Below are 18,617 nucleotides of genomic sequence, written 5' to 3' on the forward strand. Positions count from 1 at the left end.
CTGATAGTTAGGGTGGGGGGAGGGTACAACGTAGTAGAGAGGAATAAACATTTAAAAATGATCGAAAATGACTAATATTAGTGTCGAATCCATAGTTTTAGGAGTAGCTGAGATTAACAATGACCATTCTGATGCCACATGGAGGAGGAGAGGGAGGGGAGCTATATAAAATAATTATCGAAAATCACCGATATTAGTGTCTAATTCATAGTTCTCGAGATCATTGAGATGATTAGTGACATTTGCGATCCGGTTTAGGTCTAAAACCAGCCCCACCACTTGGGGGAGGGGAAGAGAGATATATAAATATGATAGAAAATGGCCACTATCAGTATCGAATTTATAGTTTTCTGGATCTCTTATATGGACAGTGGTACTTTCGATCCCGTTTAAATCCAAATTCAAACTCACAACTTGGGGGAAGGGGAGGAGGAGATATTTAAAAATCATCGAAAATAACCGATATTAGTGCTAAATTCACTTTTTTGAGGTCGCTGAGATGAACGGTGATACTTCCGATGTCATGGCCCGCAATATGGGGCTGAGGGAAATGTATATATATATAAATGGTCAAAAATGACAGATACTACTGATAAATCTATAGTTCCTGCCGTAGCCTAAACGAACAGTCACAGTTCTGATGCTGTTTAAGTCAATTTTCAGCCCTGACACTTGGGAGATGAGGAGGGATGACATACATTAAAATGATCCAAAATGAGCAATATCAGTGTGCATTTAAATTATTTATTTCAACCCAGCGAAGTGGGTAATATATGCTAATAAATCTGGATAGATAGATAGATAGATAGATAGATGGATAAAATTGAAGATCACTGTTTGTGACTCTAAATCTGCTGAACCGTCTGACCGATCTGGACCAAATTTGTAACATGGATGAGGTTTGAGGCTGGAGGCTAAGCTGGCTTTAGGCTATTCAGTTTGATGGTAGAACTGAGGGTTGTTGGAGGAGGAGTGGGTATAAAAATAAATAAAACTTAATAACTCCCGAACAACTCGACCGACCTTGACCAAATTTTTAACATAGATGAGGTTTAGGCCTGGGATCGTTTCTGTGATTTAAATTTGACGGAGCAATGTATGGGATGAGAAGGAAGGGGAGATATATAAAAATCATTTTATATAAGAATGAAAGTGACTATTTTTGTAACTTAATAAATCTTGAACTATCCGACCAATCTCGATCAAATTTTCAACATGTATCAGGGTCGGCTGTTGGGTATTTTTTATTGTTTCACATTGACGAGCCAGCATAGGGGAGGGTGAGGCGGAGAAGTATATGATAATTAAAATAGAAAAGACTGCTTTGTGACTTCATCACTCCTGAACCACCAGACCGATCTCAATCAAATTTTCAACATACATGAGTTTTCGGGCAGGGATTGTTTTAGGTTATTCAGTTTCACGATACAACGTGGGGGAGGGGGAGAAATTTAAAAATGATCAAAATGACCGATATTAGTGTTGAATCCATAGTTTTCGGGGTCGATGAGAGAAACAGTGACACTTCTGATGCTCTTTCAATCCAAGTTCAACCCTGATAGTTGGGAAGGGGGAGAAAAGAACGTAGGGGAGGGGAATAAACATTAAAAATGATTGGAAATGCCTAATATTAGTGTCGAATCCATAGTTTTAGGATTAGCTGAGATTTACGGTGACAATTTTGATGGCGTGTGCCGCAGCACGGTTGATGGGGAGGGGGAGCTATATATATAATAATGATCGAAAATGAACGATATTTGTGTCTATTCCGTAGTTTTGGCGATCATTCAGATGAACAGTGACATTTCCAATCCACTTTAAATCCAAAATCATCCCCACAAGTTGTAGGAGGGGGAGAAAGGGGTAAAACTCAATTCAAGGGTACACATCTGTTATCGTGATTTTCATCAGAAGATTTGCTTCTTCCCTGGAGATCGTTCCATGTGAATGCCCACATCACCCTCTGGTGAGTTCGTCATACTTGAAGCGACCACTTTCACATGTTTGTCATAGCTGTTATCAGCACTTGCCCGGGGCGGTAAGACTTATACGATCCCAATTCAAGGGGACCCATTATTAGAAATACAATTCTGAATTTTGTCAAAATTCGTATTTAATCTCTTTAAAGTTGAAGAGGTAATAACGAAAAACTTGAGCGAAACTTGTTTTAGAATCAGTTTCACTCTAATATAGGTACCGTGTTATTAAAATGAAATGAAATCTTTTAGTTTTACGTCCCACGCTTATGCCGGTTAGGCTAAAGGACACGGTGATTATGAGAAATGAATGAAATGATGGAATCAAGAAAGTGGGAGGAAACGGGAGAGCCCCGAAAAAATCCACGCACACGGTGTTTTTCCACCACAAAGTCTACTCGGCGCGAGCTCTGTTATTGTTGGCCATGAATGATTGATCGCTTTTGTACATTTTCTTTTATAAAACTACAAATGAAGGGATTTACCCCGAAGTCATTTTGTTCTTAGGGGCCGCGGTGGCTAAGTAGTACAGCGTTCACCTCTGGTACATGGGGTTCTTGGTTCAATCCCAGCTCGCGCCAAATAACCTTTTTGGTGAACAAACAACGTGTGTGTAGATTTTCTCGGGGATTTCTCGTTTCCTTCTACATTCTTCATTCCACCATTTCATTCATTTCTCATCATTAGCGTCTCCTTTAGCCTAGCCGGTATAAACGTGAGACGTAAAACTTAAAGATTTCATTTCATTTTGTTCTGCTTAATGAGTTCTATCGATTTTACCCATCTCTTTTGGATAATTAACAGATATTAATTCTTTAAAGAATTTAAAGGGGTAACATAATTGTTTTAGAAATAGGTATATTAGTGCGTACAAAAAAAATCGTAAGTGTAAAACTAGATTGTTATCCGAAAGTATTATGGTAAGATTTGTTAATTAGATGCTTCTGTATTGTTCACGTATCACGTCTACTGGAACTTTTTCAGAGTATACGGACTAAATATCAGTAATGAAAGTCAACTCATAGAAAAAATACTCATATTCTGAGTAATTTTAATAAAAAATGGACTACTGCATCCGTGAAAAAATATCAAATGATATATTTGTTCATGCTTCCTACAAACTATATTTCCTTTCATAAGTTGACCTTTTCTTTAATATCAGCTACTTGAAAAAACTAGGAAATTATAAGTTCCTTCTGAAAAACATTGATTTGTATGACGTTCTTACCTGTTTTGCTATTTTTTTAAAAAATAATCAACAGGAAATAAACTACCAAGCAGCAGTAGCTATAAAACTTGTTGCTTTCGTCTTTTAATCATCACACGTCGTTCTAGACTTATTTAATGAAATAACTGCAATTATTTTTCACAACTGATACAAAATTTTGATTTTGATACACCTTATAAAATAAATATTATTTACAAAATTCTACTTTATGTGAAGATCTTTGAAAAGCTACTTCCTATAATATGTCTGCTATATCTGCTACATCCTCTCCAGAAATTTGATTTATAATTGTGACGGATAAGACATTATTTGATATAACGTTTTCTAAAGTTGCAGCATTTCTTGCTTACACCAACATCATAAAAGCTCTTCTAGTTTGTTTGTCGATTCCTCCAACAACAAATTTGGTGCACATTATAAGGCCTCTGTTGTATTTGCGTTTGCCAGACACGCTCCTGTCCATTTCAACTTTGTGGCCCTTACCTCCAATCTTGGCACTGGTTTCTAACAGCCACATTGCAAGGAGCTCTCTAAATTCATTTAACAGTTTTGAAATTGTATTTTGACTGAGACCCGTTTCACTTGTAATTACCGAGGCTGGGTATCGCAAAACCACCCAAGTAGAACGTCAAAAAACAAGTCAAGTTTTACTTTTGTTATCGAAAACAAAGCGCCATGTCGAATAGAAGATTTCTTCCTACAGTTCCTATCTGTAGCTGAGTTCTTTACTTATTTAAAAAAAAGAACTGTAGATTGGTTGCTATTATAATTCTAAATTTGAGTTGAGTTGATTTTAGTTTAGCGTCCCGTTCAGCTGCGAGGCTATATGAGACGTGGACCTACTGATTAACGTGGAATCCGAACCACATGAGCTCCCGCCGGGAATCGAACCCGGGTCTCCCACGCCAAAGGCGCGTACGCTAACCGCTTAGCCACGAGGGAGCTCAATTCTAAATTTGAGTTTTCTATCGAAAAATTAAATAAATACAGTGGTACATATATATATATAGACCAGTATATATTGTGTACATAAATTTTACAATTTTCCAAACTTCATGTTCAGATTTCATTTCTTTTAAAAAACTAATGTACCTTCTGTTCTTAATTAAAAAGTAAATGCCTGTTATGAACGTGTCATCCATACCAAATGCTAATGCACAATATAAGTCTCAAAAATTTTTCTATACCATTTCGATACCAGAGATTACCATTTAACAATACAAGATAATTTGTAATATTCTACATGAAAATCGAACTCTTCATTATTTATGACTAAGGAAAATATACTGTATAATTCATATTTCTTCGCATTGACAAACTTCCATAAATACTCAAAGGGCCGCGATGGCTCAGTGATAGAGCGTTCACATCTGGTGCTTTAGGTCCTGGGTTCGATCCCAATCCCCGCCAAGTGAACTTTGTGGTGGACAAACACCGTGAGCGTGGGGTTCTCCAGTTTACTCCCACTTTTTTCATTCCACCATTTCATTCATTTCTCATCATCAGCGTCTCCTTTAGCCTAGCAGGCAAAACTGTGGAACATAAAATTCAAAGATTTCATTTCATTTCATTTTTTCCATAAATACTCATATATGTAAAATAGCTTACCATTCCCATTTTAACAAACATTACTATTGCCTCCGCATGTACCACAGAACTTCAAAGTTTGGACCAGATGCCATTGCAAAAGAAATTGTTGCAGTCCATAAGTAGCGATAGTTCTACGTAGCGCTGTAATGCTTTCAAAGGTGTCCATCTTGACTGGCCTGTAAACTAGTTGACAACTGATTAAAATGTGTACCCTTGAAATGAGATCGTGTAAGTCTTACCGCCTAGGGGCTGGAGCTGATAACAACTATGACAACTGAGGGGGGGAGAGTCACATAGCATCTCGCGTGGGAAAATCAAGTATGACTAATCGGTCAGGTGGAACGATCTCCAGGAAAGAAGCAAATCTTCTTTTGAAAATCACGATAACAGATGTGTACCCTTGAATTGAGTTTTATCCGGAGAAAGTTTTATATAAAAATGATCGAAAATGACCACTATCAGTATCGAATGTAAAGTTTTCTGGGTCGCTTAGATGAACAATGATACTTTCGATCCTGTTTAAATTCAAATTCGAACCTTCAACATGGAAGAGGAAGAGGTTTAAAATGATCGATATTAGTCTTGAATTTATAGTTTTGGGGATGAACAGTGACACTTCTGATGCTGTTAAAATCCAAATTCAACCCCACATCTTGGGAGAGGGGAAGAGAAATAAATCAAACGGGTAAAAAATAAGCTATATTAGTGTCGAATTCATAGTTTCCGAGGTCGCTGAGATGACCTGTGACATCCGATTTCGTGCCGCGCAACATAGAAGAGGGGGAGATATATATATAAAAAATGGTCAAAATTTTTCAATATAAGTGTTTGATCCGTAGTCTGAGATGAAGAATGACATTTCAGATCCCGTTTAAAACCAAATTCAGTCCGCAACTTGGGAGAGGGAGAGATAATAAAATGATCGAAAACGATTAATATTAGTGTCGAATTCACGATTTCCTGGGTCGCCGAGACGATCGGTGATCTTTCCGATGCCGTTTAATTCGATGCCATTAAAAACGAAAGCAGCATATTTCGTGGTTACTAAACACATGAGAGACGGAATTGTGCATTTAAATTTTCATTTTACCCAACGAAGCGGGTAAATATATGCTGGTAAAACTTTATAACTTTGGAACCACCGAACCGATCTCATTCTACATGGATGTAGTTCGGACCTGGAATGACTTTTATCATTTTCGTTTTACGGTATATATATATATATATATATATATATATATATATATATATATATATATATATATATATATATATATATATATATATATATATCAGACCACCCGGTAAAAGCATTTTTCAGTTCGTAGTGCACGTAGAAACTTCAAACAAAAAATGAATCACTGCTGACGACAAACAAGAAGTATCCCCCTTTTCCTCAACCCCAACCGAAGTTGCGCATTGTGGGTCTTCAAAGGTAGGCCTAGTGTATCATCTTGCAACACGAATCAAGTTTGCGGACAGAGAGCCGGGTCTGTAAATATCTGAGGGTTCAGTGATATATTCCGGTGCACGCTAATCTATTGAGAGCAATATCCATGCGACACACCTTTCAATATGCCTCTGAAACAAGTTTAAAGCCGTAAATTAGTTAGAAATAAATAATTGCTAGCTTATTCTCAGATCGGTGTTATGGTTGCAACGACAGTAGCAACACCATACGGCTTAGCTGTAATGCTTTTCCCTCTACCAAAGTCGATGGTGATAAGTAACTTAAGATTAAAAGTTAAAATCTTCTATCCCACAGCGGTCTAGGTTGGTGATTGAAAGGATATCTTTCTTACTCATCGTAGTTTCAGGAGACAGTATAGTTGTATCTCTTTGCTTTTTGCCACCTCCGCGGCAGGTAGTTATAGAAATACGGAGTTAAGAAAACCTCCGTAACACAAAACGATCTCAGAAATAGTTTAGGAGGGTCACTGGATCAGCACTGGGACTTATTCTTCTGTCCACTTGAGGTCCTCTTTTATGACTGTCTTCTGAAGAGGAAGTTGGTGAAGAGAGGGTTGACCATCTTCAATTTCCTTCGGAACCAACTGCGCGTCTTCCTGGTATCCTTCTTCCACCGTATGTTGGTGATTATGTTTCGAATAGAAAACACGTGCTCCTGAATGAAGCATGCGTTATGGTAGTTGCTTACACCTGAGATACTGAACCTTACAGCCCCCATACCAGGAACAGAATTCATAAGATTATTTGAAAAACACAAACATTGCTTTGGAAACATCTGTTAAAAAAGTTCTATCTTCATGGCAAAATCCTTGATACGTGCCAGTAAGTAGGAACATAAGGCCGTAAAACTGCAAAATTCTCTTTTGGTGGAATCTTAAACTCTATATTTTTTGGCTTTCTTGCAGAGGTTTTAAAAGAATTGCCTGATACTAAATATACGAGAACATTCACTCTGAGTAAAATAAATTTGTCTTAGGTGAAGCACAAAATTTTCCTAATTTTTAAAATAAAATTTCGATAGCTATTATTGAAAAGTGTAGCCTCTCAGCACGATATCATCGGCAAAAGATCTTATTCGTTAATCAATGTAAAATCATCCTAGTTGCAATTAAGAGAGCTTGTGTGCTAATTTTATGACCCATCACTCATATAGGAATTTTGTAAGATTTTCTTGTGTGATTGACCTCGAAGGTCATGTATCAACGGCTTTTCGGATGGAGCAAGATTTGGTGGTAGCTCGAAGAGAGATCTAAGGTGGTTATGTATTTTTTGCCTTTTAAAGTGTTTAACACATACTCAATTGACTGGAATGGCACCCACAGGTATTTAATGTATGTTTTACACTGCTGTAAATTCAAAACAATTCTAAATGCGTTCGTATTTGGTTTCTTGAAAATATTTGTGGCGAGGGGAAGCTATTACGGGTCGTATAATTCTAGCATTAATAAGTTCTTGAATTTGTTTGTTTGCCTGATTTTGAACATGCATTGGAACAGGAAGATTTGTTCTGGAACACTGTCTCGTGTTTCTTTAGGCATATAATATTGTTCTCCCGCTGGCCTTGTAGCTAGCACGTGCCTCTTTGGTCACATTGTCTCATGGAAGCATTAATAAAATCTGAACTATTATAATGGTTCGGATTCCACCTTAACTTATAAGTCTCTCTCTCATACAGCCTCGGTGCTGAAAAGAAACACTAACCTTCATCGAACAAACAAACAGATATAACCCCACTTTAGTCTCGCCATCCCATTTCAAAATGAAATTAAATCTTACAGTTTAACGTCCCACATATATGCTTGTTAGGTTAAGGGAGGCGATGATTAAGGTAAGAGAATGATGATGGAATAATTAGTAGAATGAGAATGTGAAAGGAAATGGGAGAGTTTCGAGAAAACCCATAGAAACTATGATGTCCACCACAAACTAACTTCTCCGGGGATTGAATCAATGCACTATTCCATTTGAAATCGAATGAAATTTCTAGTTTTATATCCCTTGTTTATCCTCTATAGCTTATAATCGACGGTGATTAATGAGTGAATGATTATGAAATAATTGGTGGAAAGGAAAATGTGGAAAGAAATTGGAGGACCCAAAAAAGTCAACAGCATATATCCATGTGATTCATTTGCTACAAAGTTAACTAGTGTTTAAAGCAATTGCTCTAATTGCATTGCTCAAATTTACTCACTGAACTCGCATTTTACACATTTTATACACAATACCTTTGTTTGTTTGTTAGTGTCTTCGTTTGTTACAATTACTCCTTTTGCAAATGCCCAGTTGTTTTGGGTGCTCACTTGTACGTACCCAGTCAAGTTCGAGATACTGCATTCTGGTGTCTCTGGAAATGTAGCTTTATCGCTGGCGCAACTTTTGGGAGCGTATCAGGAAAATAGCTCCATTGGTAAAGCAGATATGAGTGCATACTCGGTTTTCCTATGGCCCAGCTTGCATACACCTTTTGCAGGGTAAACAAACAGGTGTGTGTGTGTGTGTGTGTATAGGGGGGCAAGCCTAAAGAGACCCGCCTTGGAGCTTTTCTTAGCGGAACGATAGCAAGACCATTGCTCCCGAGTGAAGCAACCCAGAAGCTTTCATTTTTAATTATTTTTGCTTCCTTTCAACTATGCAACACATGACAACTGAGAAGCCAAATTCAAGCTGCAAATTATACAGCTCCGAGTACGGATCTTACAAAGTAAGGATTCTAATATATAATGTGTTCAAAAGTGTGGAGAATGAGGTGGAGGGTTCAGGGACTAATCTACAATCGGCTTTTTCATAACCTTTCCTGTAAGAGTGTTTTACATGGTAATGTATGAGAACAGAATGTTAACCTCTTCGTCGATTTGTCGTTTCAAGTAACACAGAATAGCACTAATCTTTCACTATCGCATTAACATTATGTTAAAGAGTGGTAAAAGCAGTGTCAGAGTGACTATGATCAAGAATAATTCATTGCATCTAGAACATCTGCCCATATCATACAGTACCTTGAGTAAGATTGTGACAAAATGTATGTGAAATAGGTTCTGGGTACTAAGTCACTCAGACGTCCGAGAATTGCTACGAACTAATAAACATGTGTTGTCGTGTTAGCAGCATTTGGGAAGATCTACTCCTGCTATAAACGCCATACAGTACGGGTCAACAGCACTGTGATTTAAATGTCCATCGACAAATCAATGACACCCAGCTGAAATGACATTAACACCTGAATGAGGATGGCCTCGATAGGCTAATGCGCCCTTGAGCAGTGCTATTTTAAGGCAGTATCCGCATGATGAGTTGTTCACACACGAGACACTTTTCTTCCTAAATGGCGGAGTAAACAAACAGAATCATCGATATTGATCTGACAAGAACCCACAGTAGAGTCATGCCTGTACATGTACAGATTCAGAAGAAAAATATTGTGTGATGTAGAGTATGGAGAACATGAAATGTAGATTACGATTTTATTAAAGGCACATTGAACGGTAACCGTAAATGTTACACGAGGATTAATTTTTCTCACTTGACACCGAATCCAGAAGTCACGTCTTTCACGTACTTTCAGCATAAACTAAGCTTCTGGACGTTCCCAGGTATTACTAATAAAATAATTTTAAAAATGTAACTATCAAAAAAGTAAAAGTTTATAGAGGTCAGTGAAATTAGTCCGATGGAACCCTGTAGCACCTGTTTTTGGAACTAAATTATTCGATTACTTTCGGCTCTAGTTTCATGTCTCAATTATTGGGCAGAGGCAGACTTTTTTACTGGTCAAAAGCTCTAATAATTTTGAGGTGTGAAACAACTAAAAATAATTACGACTAGATTTCTTAAACGGGCGTGTGTGTTGAATTATTAATGGTATTGATTGTGGATACCAGAACAAAATATATTGTGTGAGTTAATATTTTTATATGTTAGTTATTGTAACTTAAGAATACATTTGTTGTTCAATAAATTGTGCAAAAGATAAGCACATGTCAAATAGTGACAAAGCCACTATGTTCAGTTAACGGGTTGACCATATGGTCTTTTTGGTGGCTGAAATGCCTAGTAACACTATGTTTGTTTTAAGTTGCATATTCAATATTGAATTTAATTCATATAATTCTATTTTTGGACATTATTCCTATCTTAGATGTTTTTTGGAGACCGTTGTGTATATAAATAGTTTTTGCATTTACTTAACTTTCTAATTTCACCTAAATATTATTTATATTTTTAATATAGGTGTAGTTATGAAACATTTGGAAGTAACATTCACGGTTATTACCTGTTCGCTATTAATAAATAAATTAAATAATTAAAATTTGGAAGAGAAAAAAATTATTTATTGGGAGCGATTATTTGTCCTCGACTAGTGACGTTGCGGTACTCATTTTCGGATGCTAAACGCGCGTTACACAGAGTAGGTTCAACGATGATTGGATTAACAACTCTTTCACTACTGCATCGACAGATGTGGAAGGAGTGGAGTAGCAAACACGATCCCTTGACTTTACGCTCTTCCATTTATATTCATGGATACCTGTAAATATCGTTGTATACCAGGCTAAAATCTACAGTATCCGCGAACTGCTGCAGAAGTGCCTAACACATGCTTATACCAACATGGATACTGATCTGCTTAGAAAGACGGGAACGAAGCGACTTGAAGTAATCATTGAGCAAGCTGGTCACCATATCAAGCACGTATTATATATGATAATATTTTGCAATTTTTGTATTTGATGCTCTTAATGGAATAAAGTCATGTTAAAGACAAAACAGGATCTATATATTACATGCCCTCCTTCTCAATCGAGAAGTTCGATTGGATTTAAGATGGGTGTCATGATGGTAGTCATATGCCCTTTATAAGTAGAATCCCTTTCCCAAATGTCAATGCGCAGACCTCATCACAATCTCTAATTACAAGAATTTATTCAGACATTTGAAACATAATTCATTAGTATAAACTGTAGGTCCACACCTCATACAGCTTCTGTACCCCAAAGATTTAAGCTCCAATCAACAAACACATAACTGGAATATATTTAAAATAACATCATTATTAAATTTCCTAACCTTTAGGTAATTATTCTTTTGAAGTTCTATGTACTCATCCAATTTTTTAAGATCAGCATCAGTAGCATAATCACTCAATAAAAGATTATTCAAAATTTTCAATTCGTTTCGTACAGGGAGCATATAACCTCCAAACCTGCAAAATAGTGAACTATTAATAATATCAAAAGTATGAATAGTAGTAGTAGTTGGTGCAATATTAGTAAACAGGTTGTAACATTAGAATTTAAGCTAGGACAATTAGTGACAGAGCTTATGATTAATTCTCAATCTACTTATATTGACAACACACATCAATCTAATTCGTATTGAAAGTAGTTGTATACTGAAAACAAAAGTCTGAAAAGAGTTCTAATACATACAAGTAAAAATCATTTGTTTACAAGTACAAAAGAAGCGAATCTTACATAAGTAAACCACGGGAAAATCTACAAATGAAATAGATCATATATCGTATTATGCACCATATTATGCCCACTCTTAAATTATAAAAAAATTGGATGTAGTCGTTTAATTTCAACACTGAATATGGATCCACCTGCTTGGAACTTAATACATAAAAGAAGTTATAGCTATGTAAGCTATTTTGTTTATATCTGCATATCTATAAATCTTTCTTTTTTTATGTGCGTATGTATCTGTGTCATAATTTATTATGTTCTTAGTTCATACATAGAGAAGACTAATATCTTGGTTTCCACTGCTAGTTTTGATGATCGATTTATATTTGAAATAGGAGACTGAAATGTATATCTTGTATCTACATAGATAAAAGCAATAGGTAACGGCACTAAATTTCCTTGCTCCCACTTCATAAATTTAACCACGAATCATATCATAATAAAGAGTCAAGTCTCAATATTTATTAAACTAGAAAATACCCAATGCAGATAGCATTTTGCATCCAATTGCACCTCTCATATAGAATGCAACTGAATTTCAAGACCCCACGAAATTTGATCGCCTCGTATGCGCATTAGGTTCAAGCGAAGTAGTTCATATTTTTGAAAAAATGTTGCATGAAATCATACTAGGTATGGAAAGTTGTGTATTGACTAGTGTAGGAGTTCTGTTTCACTCAATAAGGTTCAGGATTTATTTTCATTTCCAGCAAGGGTCTTAAAATTAGTAAAATGTATCATACTTTTCAAAATATGGACTATTTCCTGAGGTAGGCTGTTTTCTTAATAAAGTCGCACCAGTTGTATATTGACCAGTCGGGAGTTGTATATTGACCAGTAGGATATCCGTAATGTTTTCATAATTTACGTACTTCATCTTCATTCTCCGTAAAAGCCTCAAAATTTGCAAATGTTCGTTAAGTTTGAAATTAGCTGGAAACATTGAGATTGCATTATAAAGAAATGCCATAGTATAATAAGTAATTTATTTTATATATAAGTAATATATAAAATAAAATTTAGTTTATTCCCTGGAATAGCAATTCTTAAAATTGTGAAATGTGAAAAACTAGAGTTTTATAAGAATTTCTAAACTAATTAATTGCAAGAATTGCATTTTATATTTACAAATTCTGTGTATTTATGAAATTAAGGATTGCAGCTTTTCTTTAGTTTTCAGAACCACCCAGAACTCACTACGACAAGGTAACTCTATATCGAGTTCCGCTCGTGGCCATCCAACCCACCCTATCTTACTATTTCCATAAGTTGTGTGTTTGTATTCAGATTTTGCTTCCAAATTTGGCATAATTGACTTATCCAAAATTCTTCCTCTGATTAATCCATCTGAAGAAGTTCTGTGGCTAACTTAACACACCTTTCAACTTCTTTTTATAACATGGAATAGGTAACATATTGGAAGGACAGGTGAACTTTCCGTTCAATATCTTTGTAAATCCAGCATCGTTGATGGTTGGATTACATTTAATACAAACCCACAACGGAGCATACACTTTCCTAATGAAATTAGTTATGTTACTCATGTTTGCAGATGAGTCGCTAATACATATATAACCTCGAAGCGTTTTGTGGTATTTGTGAGTCATTTTGCATGTGATAATTTTACAGGACTTCTTGTAGTCACATTCAAAGACCATTTACCTGCATTCTCAGATTTGCACATATTACATACGTATTTTTGGTCCCTTTTTATTTGATCTACAATTTTCCATGGCTGGAACATTTCCTTTAATCGATTGAAAATCAGCGATTGGTAAAACATTTCTCCAGTTCCCTAAAATCTTTGAAGACTTGTTGTTGCCTAATTCAAACATATACCTTAGTTGACGTATCACCCATAGCAGGGATCTTGCAAGTTCATTCTCTAGTAAACAAATCATACACCCATTATTTCCAGAACTCTCTAGTATCGTCACACCTAAATGCTATAAATTTTGATGCGTGTGTGTTTATTTTGATGCATGTATGTATGTATGCAGTTAGGGACTTCCAGATAGCTTCCTTAATATTCTGTGCTATAGCTATAAAGACACCCACTAGACATGCCTCCAGGTTTTTGAATCAATTATATGTATTCTTTTGCTTCAAAGAAAAATGGCAATTTCTCGTCTTCTCCATGGCCAAAACTTTTATCTGTTTGGACAATAAAGTAAAGACCTTCAATTGTAATGTCTTCCTTGAGCATATCTTTTTCAAGATTCCGATGCAATTCTCATCATTGTCTTCGAACTTTATTTTGATGTACAATAATACGTGATGTTTCATCTACAGTCTTTCTTTCACTGCCTATATCATGAAATACTGCTGAGACAAGGACGCAGAATGTCATATGACACTCCACATTTGTCATATATTGCACCACATATTGCAAAATTTGATATTGGGGTGTCGATCGTAATGGTGGCAACGGCACATATGCTCCAGGAAATTCTCCTACGTCAACGTCGTTTTCAACGAATGCATCATTATTTTCGAAAGAGAGATAACCAGAATTTTCTTATAATCTATTTTAATTGCAAATTTGTTCTGTTCAAATTTTGGCAGTTTGTGTTTCTGGATATTGGAATGATGATGTGAGCATGAGGTTGAGTGATCTCGAGTTCCAAATCAAGATGCAAGCCTGATGTCGAATGAACATAATGTCGGAATGATGGTGTGAGTATGAGGTCCAGTAAGGATGATGTCAAAAAGATGTGATTGTGAGTGAACGTAATGTTGAAAAGACATTGTGAATGTAAGATCAAGTGCGTGTGATGTTGGAAGGATACTATAGTCCTTAGGTCGAATGTGCGTGATGTCGAAATCATGTGAGTGTGACAACGAGCGAGCGTGATGTCGAAAGGATGTTGTGATCGTGAGGTCGAATGACTGTGATGTCAAAATGATGGATCGTGAGGTTGTTTGGGCGTAATATCAGAATTATTCACCTTGTTTATCTTCAAAATATTCTTTCGAAACTTAATTTTGGATCTTCATACAGTGAAACATACGTATATATATATTGGACATCATGAGTTGCATTGAAAAGTGTCCAAAAATGTATTTTGAAATAAAATGAACTATTACAATTGTATAATCTACAAATTTCAATAGTAGAAAATACTATTCGTCTAAAGTATTCTTATAGTTAATAAATTAGGAAAATATATTTCAGCAATATTCAAACACTGCTTGAATAATACTTTCTCTTAGTTTGTCATACGCATATTGTGATGGTAGCTTCAACGTTGTACTAAACACTACTTACGACCTAAACGCTAGGGTATGTTCTCTATTCTGGTATTCCTTTCACTTGCTATGACAGTAGGCGCATACGGTTCGTCAATTCAAGGAGTCTCTCAAACCACCTGTGCTATCCGTCCCGCTAACTTTGAATTATAAGACAACCCTTTTTCCAACACATTTTACAATGTAGTGAAGTACAGCAAGACTCTTTGGCCTTATGCAGAATCGTTTTGACGTATGATTACCGTCATACTAAATGTCTGACTACTGTAGGAAACATACGTTATCCATACTCTTTAGTATGGCACTAATCACACATCAAAACGACTCTGTATAAGGTCCTTTGTGTTTACTCAGTGATTTTACATAAGGTTTGTGAGAAAAATGAGCTTTTACTTTGCATAGATAAAGTGCAATTTTGCTTTCCAAAGCAAAATGTAGGGACATTTAATACAGCTAATGAGAGGGGAAGAAGAAGAAATGTGCCACATGTTCTTTTTTAGCAATAATGTAATATTAAGAGTTTCTAGTGAAGAGGAAATCATATTTGTCTTATTCATAAAAAACGAAAGTAAGACAATTTATAGCCCTAATCATATAATATATTATTTAAAAAAATAGTACATATCCAAATAGTATGCACCCTATGTATAGGTCCATATCTTAGGAAAATGCATGACAGATTGCAGCTATTGTGAGATTTTCTCTTAATTTGAAGGCTCTGTATAATAACGTAGAAACTAAATTCCAGCAACAATAATAAATAATCACAAACTTTATCAATCAACACGAAAATCGTAACATTTTAAGTTTCCGACAAAACTACGCTGAGACGCAGGAGATTTTCTCCGAAGTCGGGGATGTGAAGACAAAACCAGGAACAGCTGATTTTAGTAGATGCAAGACGAATTAATATCGAACAGAAATAAAATAAATAAGTAAACTATGCTAGACAATGAAGCTTGAACTTCAATTGTTTATCCTGAGATCCCTCGTAGCTAAGCAGATTCGCCTTTAGCGTGGGAGACCCGGGATCAATTTTCGGCGGGAGCTCATGTCGTTCAGATTCCACATTAAGCTGTTAAGTGGCCCCATCTCCTATAACCTCGTTGTTGAAAGTGACGCTAAACACAAAATTTGATTTGATTTGTTCTTCAGTTTAACGCCGCTTTCAGCAGCGCCCCTGATATGCGAGACGAATACAACTTAACGTAAAAGGATCCGAACCACATGAGCTCCTGTCGGAAAGACAAACCGGGTCTCCCACATCAAAAGCACATACGCTAACCACTTAGCCTCGAGGGAACTCTAAAGTCAAAATCGAATCAAATTCTTGTTCTTTTTCATCTAGTCTGTATTTTATGCATAATCAAATCTAAACTTAGAATTTAATTTCTTGGATTGGAGTATAGCCTATCTTTAAAAGCTAAGGGTGCATGAGACGTTGATCTACAATTCAAAGTGGAATATGAACTATAAAATCATTGAAAATTCAAGGGCATCCCACCGGGAAACAAACCTAGAACCTTGTGCACCATCTAAAATTAGGACTTTCATTTTGTTCAACTGCAAACACTACATTCACCAACAATTTGAAATTATTCATATCAATACGAGGATAACTAACTACCCGGAAGGTGAGGCATGAATGAGAAGGCAATTACCCACCCCTGGATTTTTGAGAGACTACTTTCTTGAAAATACATATCACAATATATTAAATTTCTTTATTTACACACTATAGTACCTAGGTATTAAATACTATTCCATACTAACTGTAGTTAATTAAATTGTACAGTGTGAATAAATCTGCCCCTTCCTCTCTGCAAGCTTTCCGTAGACCATCCAGGGTTCGCGGGTGGCGATGGTGACGCCATCGTTTCAACAGTTCAAATGCTAAAAGTCCATTGGACTGCTATCCGGGCTTTTCACAATAACACAATTCGTAATTTATCTGATCCTGATAAAAACATAGTGATGTTCTGAAGGTACGAGTCGATGACTTGTTCATATGGATCATCACCCAGTTCGCGTCCGTTCCATAGAATTGTGAGATGTCTCTCCGACAGATAGGTGTCAGAAAGGATTCTTGAATGCATTTTGCATTCACCTTCACGTTTTTGTCCATTCTGGATATCATTAACTTACCCTCATATTCGAATCTCGTAACAACCATGTAGCCACGAAGGAAACTTTCTCTGCACTGACGAACAAAGTTGCTGGCCCTTAGCCGTCAATGTCACGATATGTGATCGACAGAATATGACCACCAGCAGTGACATCGACATATGATTCAGCCACTGTGACAATTTTCTTAGTTTGGAACCCGCCAGGTACTCTTCATACAGTACCCTGCACTTCGTCTTACGTTCGGCAATGTGCTGCGGTAACAGGTCATGTACACGGGCTTTCCGCATATACTTCAATCAGAGGAAATTGAAATTATTTTCTTCGCTACTGACGGTGCGAGGTGGAATCTGTGGTCCATATCACGTTGAGTCGGGAATTTTCTTGGTATTCCAACTGAAGCATCTCATTAGCATGTTTGTTACTTAACTTGCAACTCTTCTCCTGGTGTTTATATGGGTAAAAGGTTCGCAATGAGAGTCTGTTGTATGTAATGGGCCACAATAGCCTTCGCGGTATTTATCCCGAGTACCGATTCTCCCGACACTATTTCACTTTACGTACGTACGAAAACATAACATGGGAAACGACCATTATGTAACCCTTCCAATATTAGTTAATTTTCGGCGCTATTTGATAATACGCATGCACCTACAGGGTCATACACAACACTGCTCCCGCCATTAAATCCATAGTTCCAGTATTATATCCCAGGTGGCAACACCAAATTGAAAATGGTCGGGTATGCATCAAGCAATCTTCTTTATTTATGACTGCACTTTATGTCGGTCACTTGCCCCCGATTGGAAAAAAGTCATGAAGGTATATGTATATACTGCTTTATATATATGTAAATAAATACATGTGCAGGCACGTAGCCAAGGGGTGGGTCCGGGGGATCTGGACCTCCCTTTGGAAACAGAAATGAAAAAAATAAGGAAGGATAAAACAGAAATAAGGAGAAAAAGAAGAATCAGAGTTAAAAATATAAAGCTACAACAAGCGTTTAGTTACTTTTCCTTGTGAGAAGAATTTTATGGAGGAAACGGGGGGAACTTGAAAATGGATATTATTGTAACGGAGCATTCCCAAGGTCATCTAGCTCCATGCTAATCCTATGGACTACAAATGACGATTAATAAACCGGTTCGATCAGGTAGACTCTCAGGTAGAACTTAAGAAATGCCGCCATTCATTAATAAACATAGATTCCAGTTACACTTGTTAAATAAATTTTCAATTCGCGGCAACACTAATCCAGTTTAAAGGGTATCTTGACTGCGAAAAGAGATCACGTTGCTATCCTTGACGGCATTAAACGAACATAAGAGAAGGAAGAAGAAAAAGAAAAGAAGAATTGAGTTCTGTGTCCGAATGACCTCGGAAGACCATATCTTTACATCTTTTTCGATGCTTTTTTCAAAATTATTTTACTGTCTTCATAGTTTATGAAAATACTTACTAACATATCCTCATTTTATTGTCCTAACCACAGTATTTCATGTCGCTCCC

At 36.4% G+C, this 18,617-nt stretch overlaps 1 protein-coding gene across 2 annotated transcripts in view; it reads right to left on the minus strand.

Annotated features, from left to right (window-relative positions):
• Window positions 1-18,617, minus strand: part of LOC145662607 (phospholipid-transporting ATPase ABCA1-like) — a 1,231,974-nt gene that overhangs the window by 271,147 nt on the left and 942,210 nt on the right. For both annotated transcript variants that reach the window (XM_081728328.1, XM_081728326.1), the window contains one exon: window positions 11,332-11,467. In XM_081728328.1, coding sequence (XP_081584454.1) covers window positions 11,332-11,467 — 136 coding nt within the window. The remainder of the gene's footprint in view (window positions 1-11,331; window positions 11,468-18,617) is intronic.

Source organism: Thermobia domestica, chromosome 10 (genome assembly GCF_964235325.1).
Source record: "Thermobia domestica chromosome 10, izTheDome1.hap1.1, whole genome shotgun sequence".
Taxonomy (NCBI): domain Eukaryota; kingdom Metazoa; phylum Arthropoda; class Insecta; order Zygentoma; family Lepismatidae; genus Thermobia; species Thermobia domestica.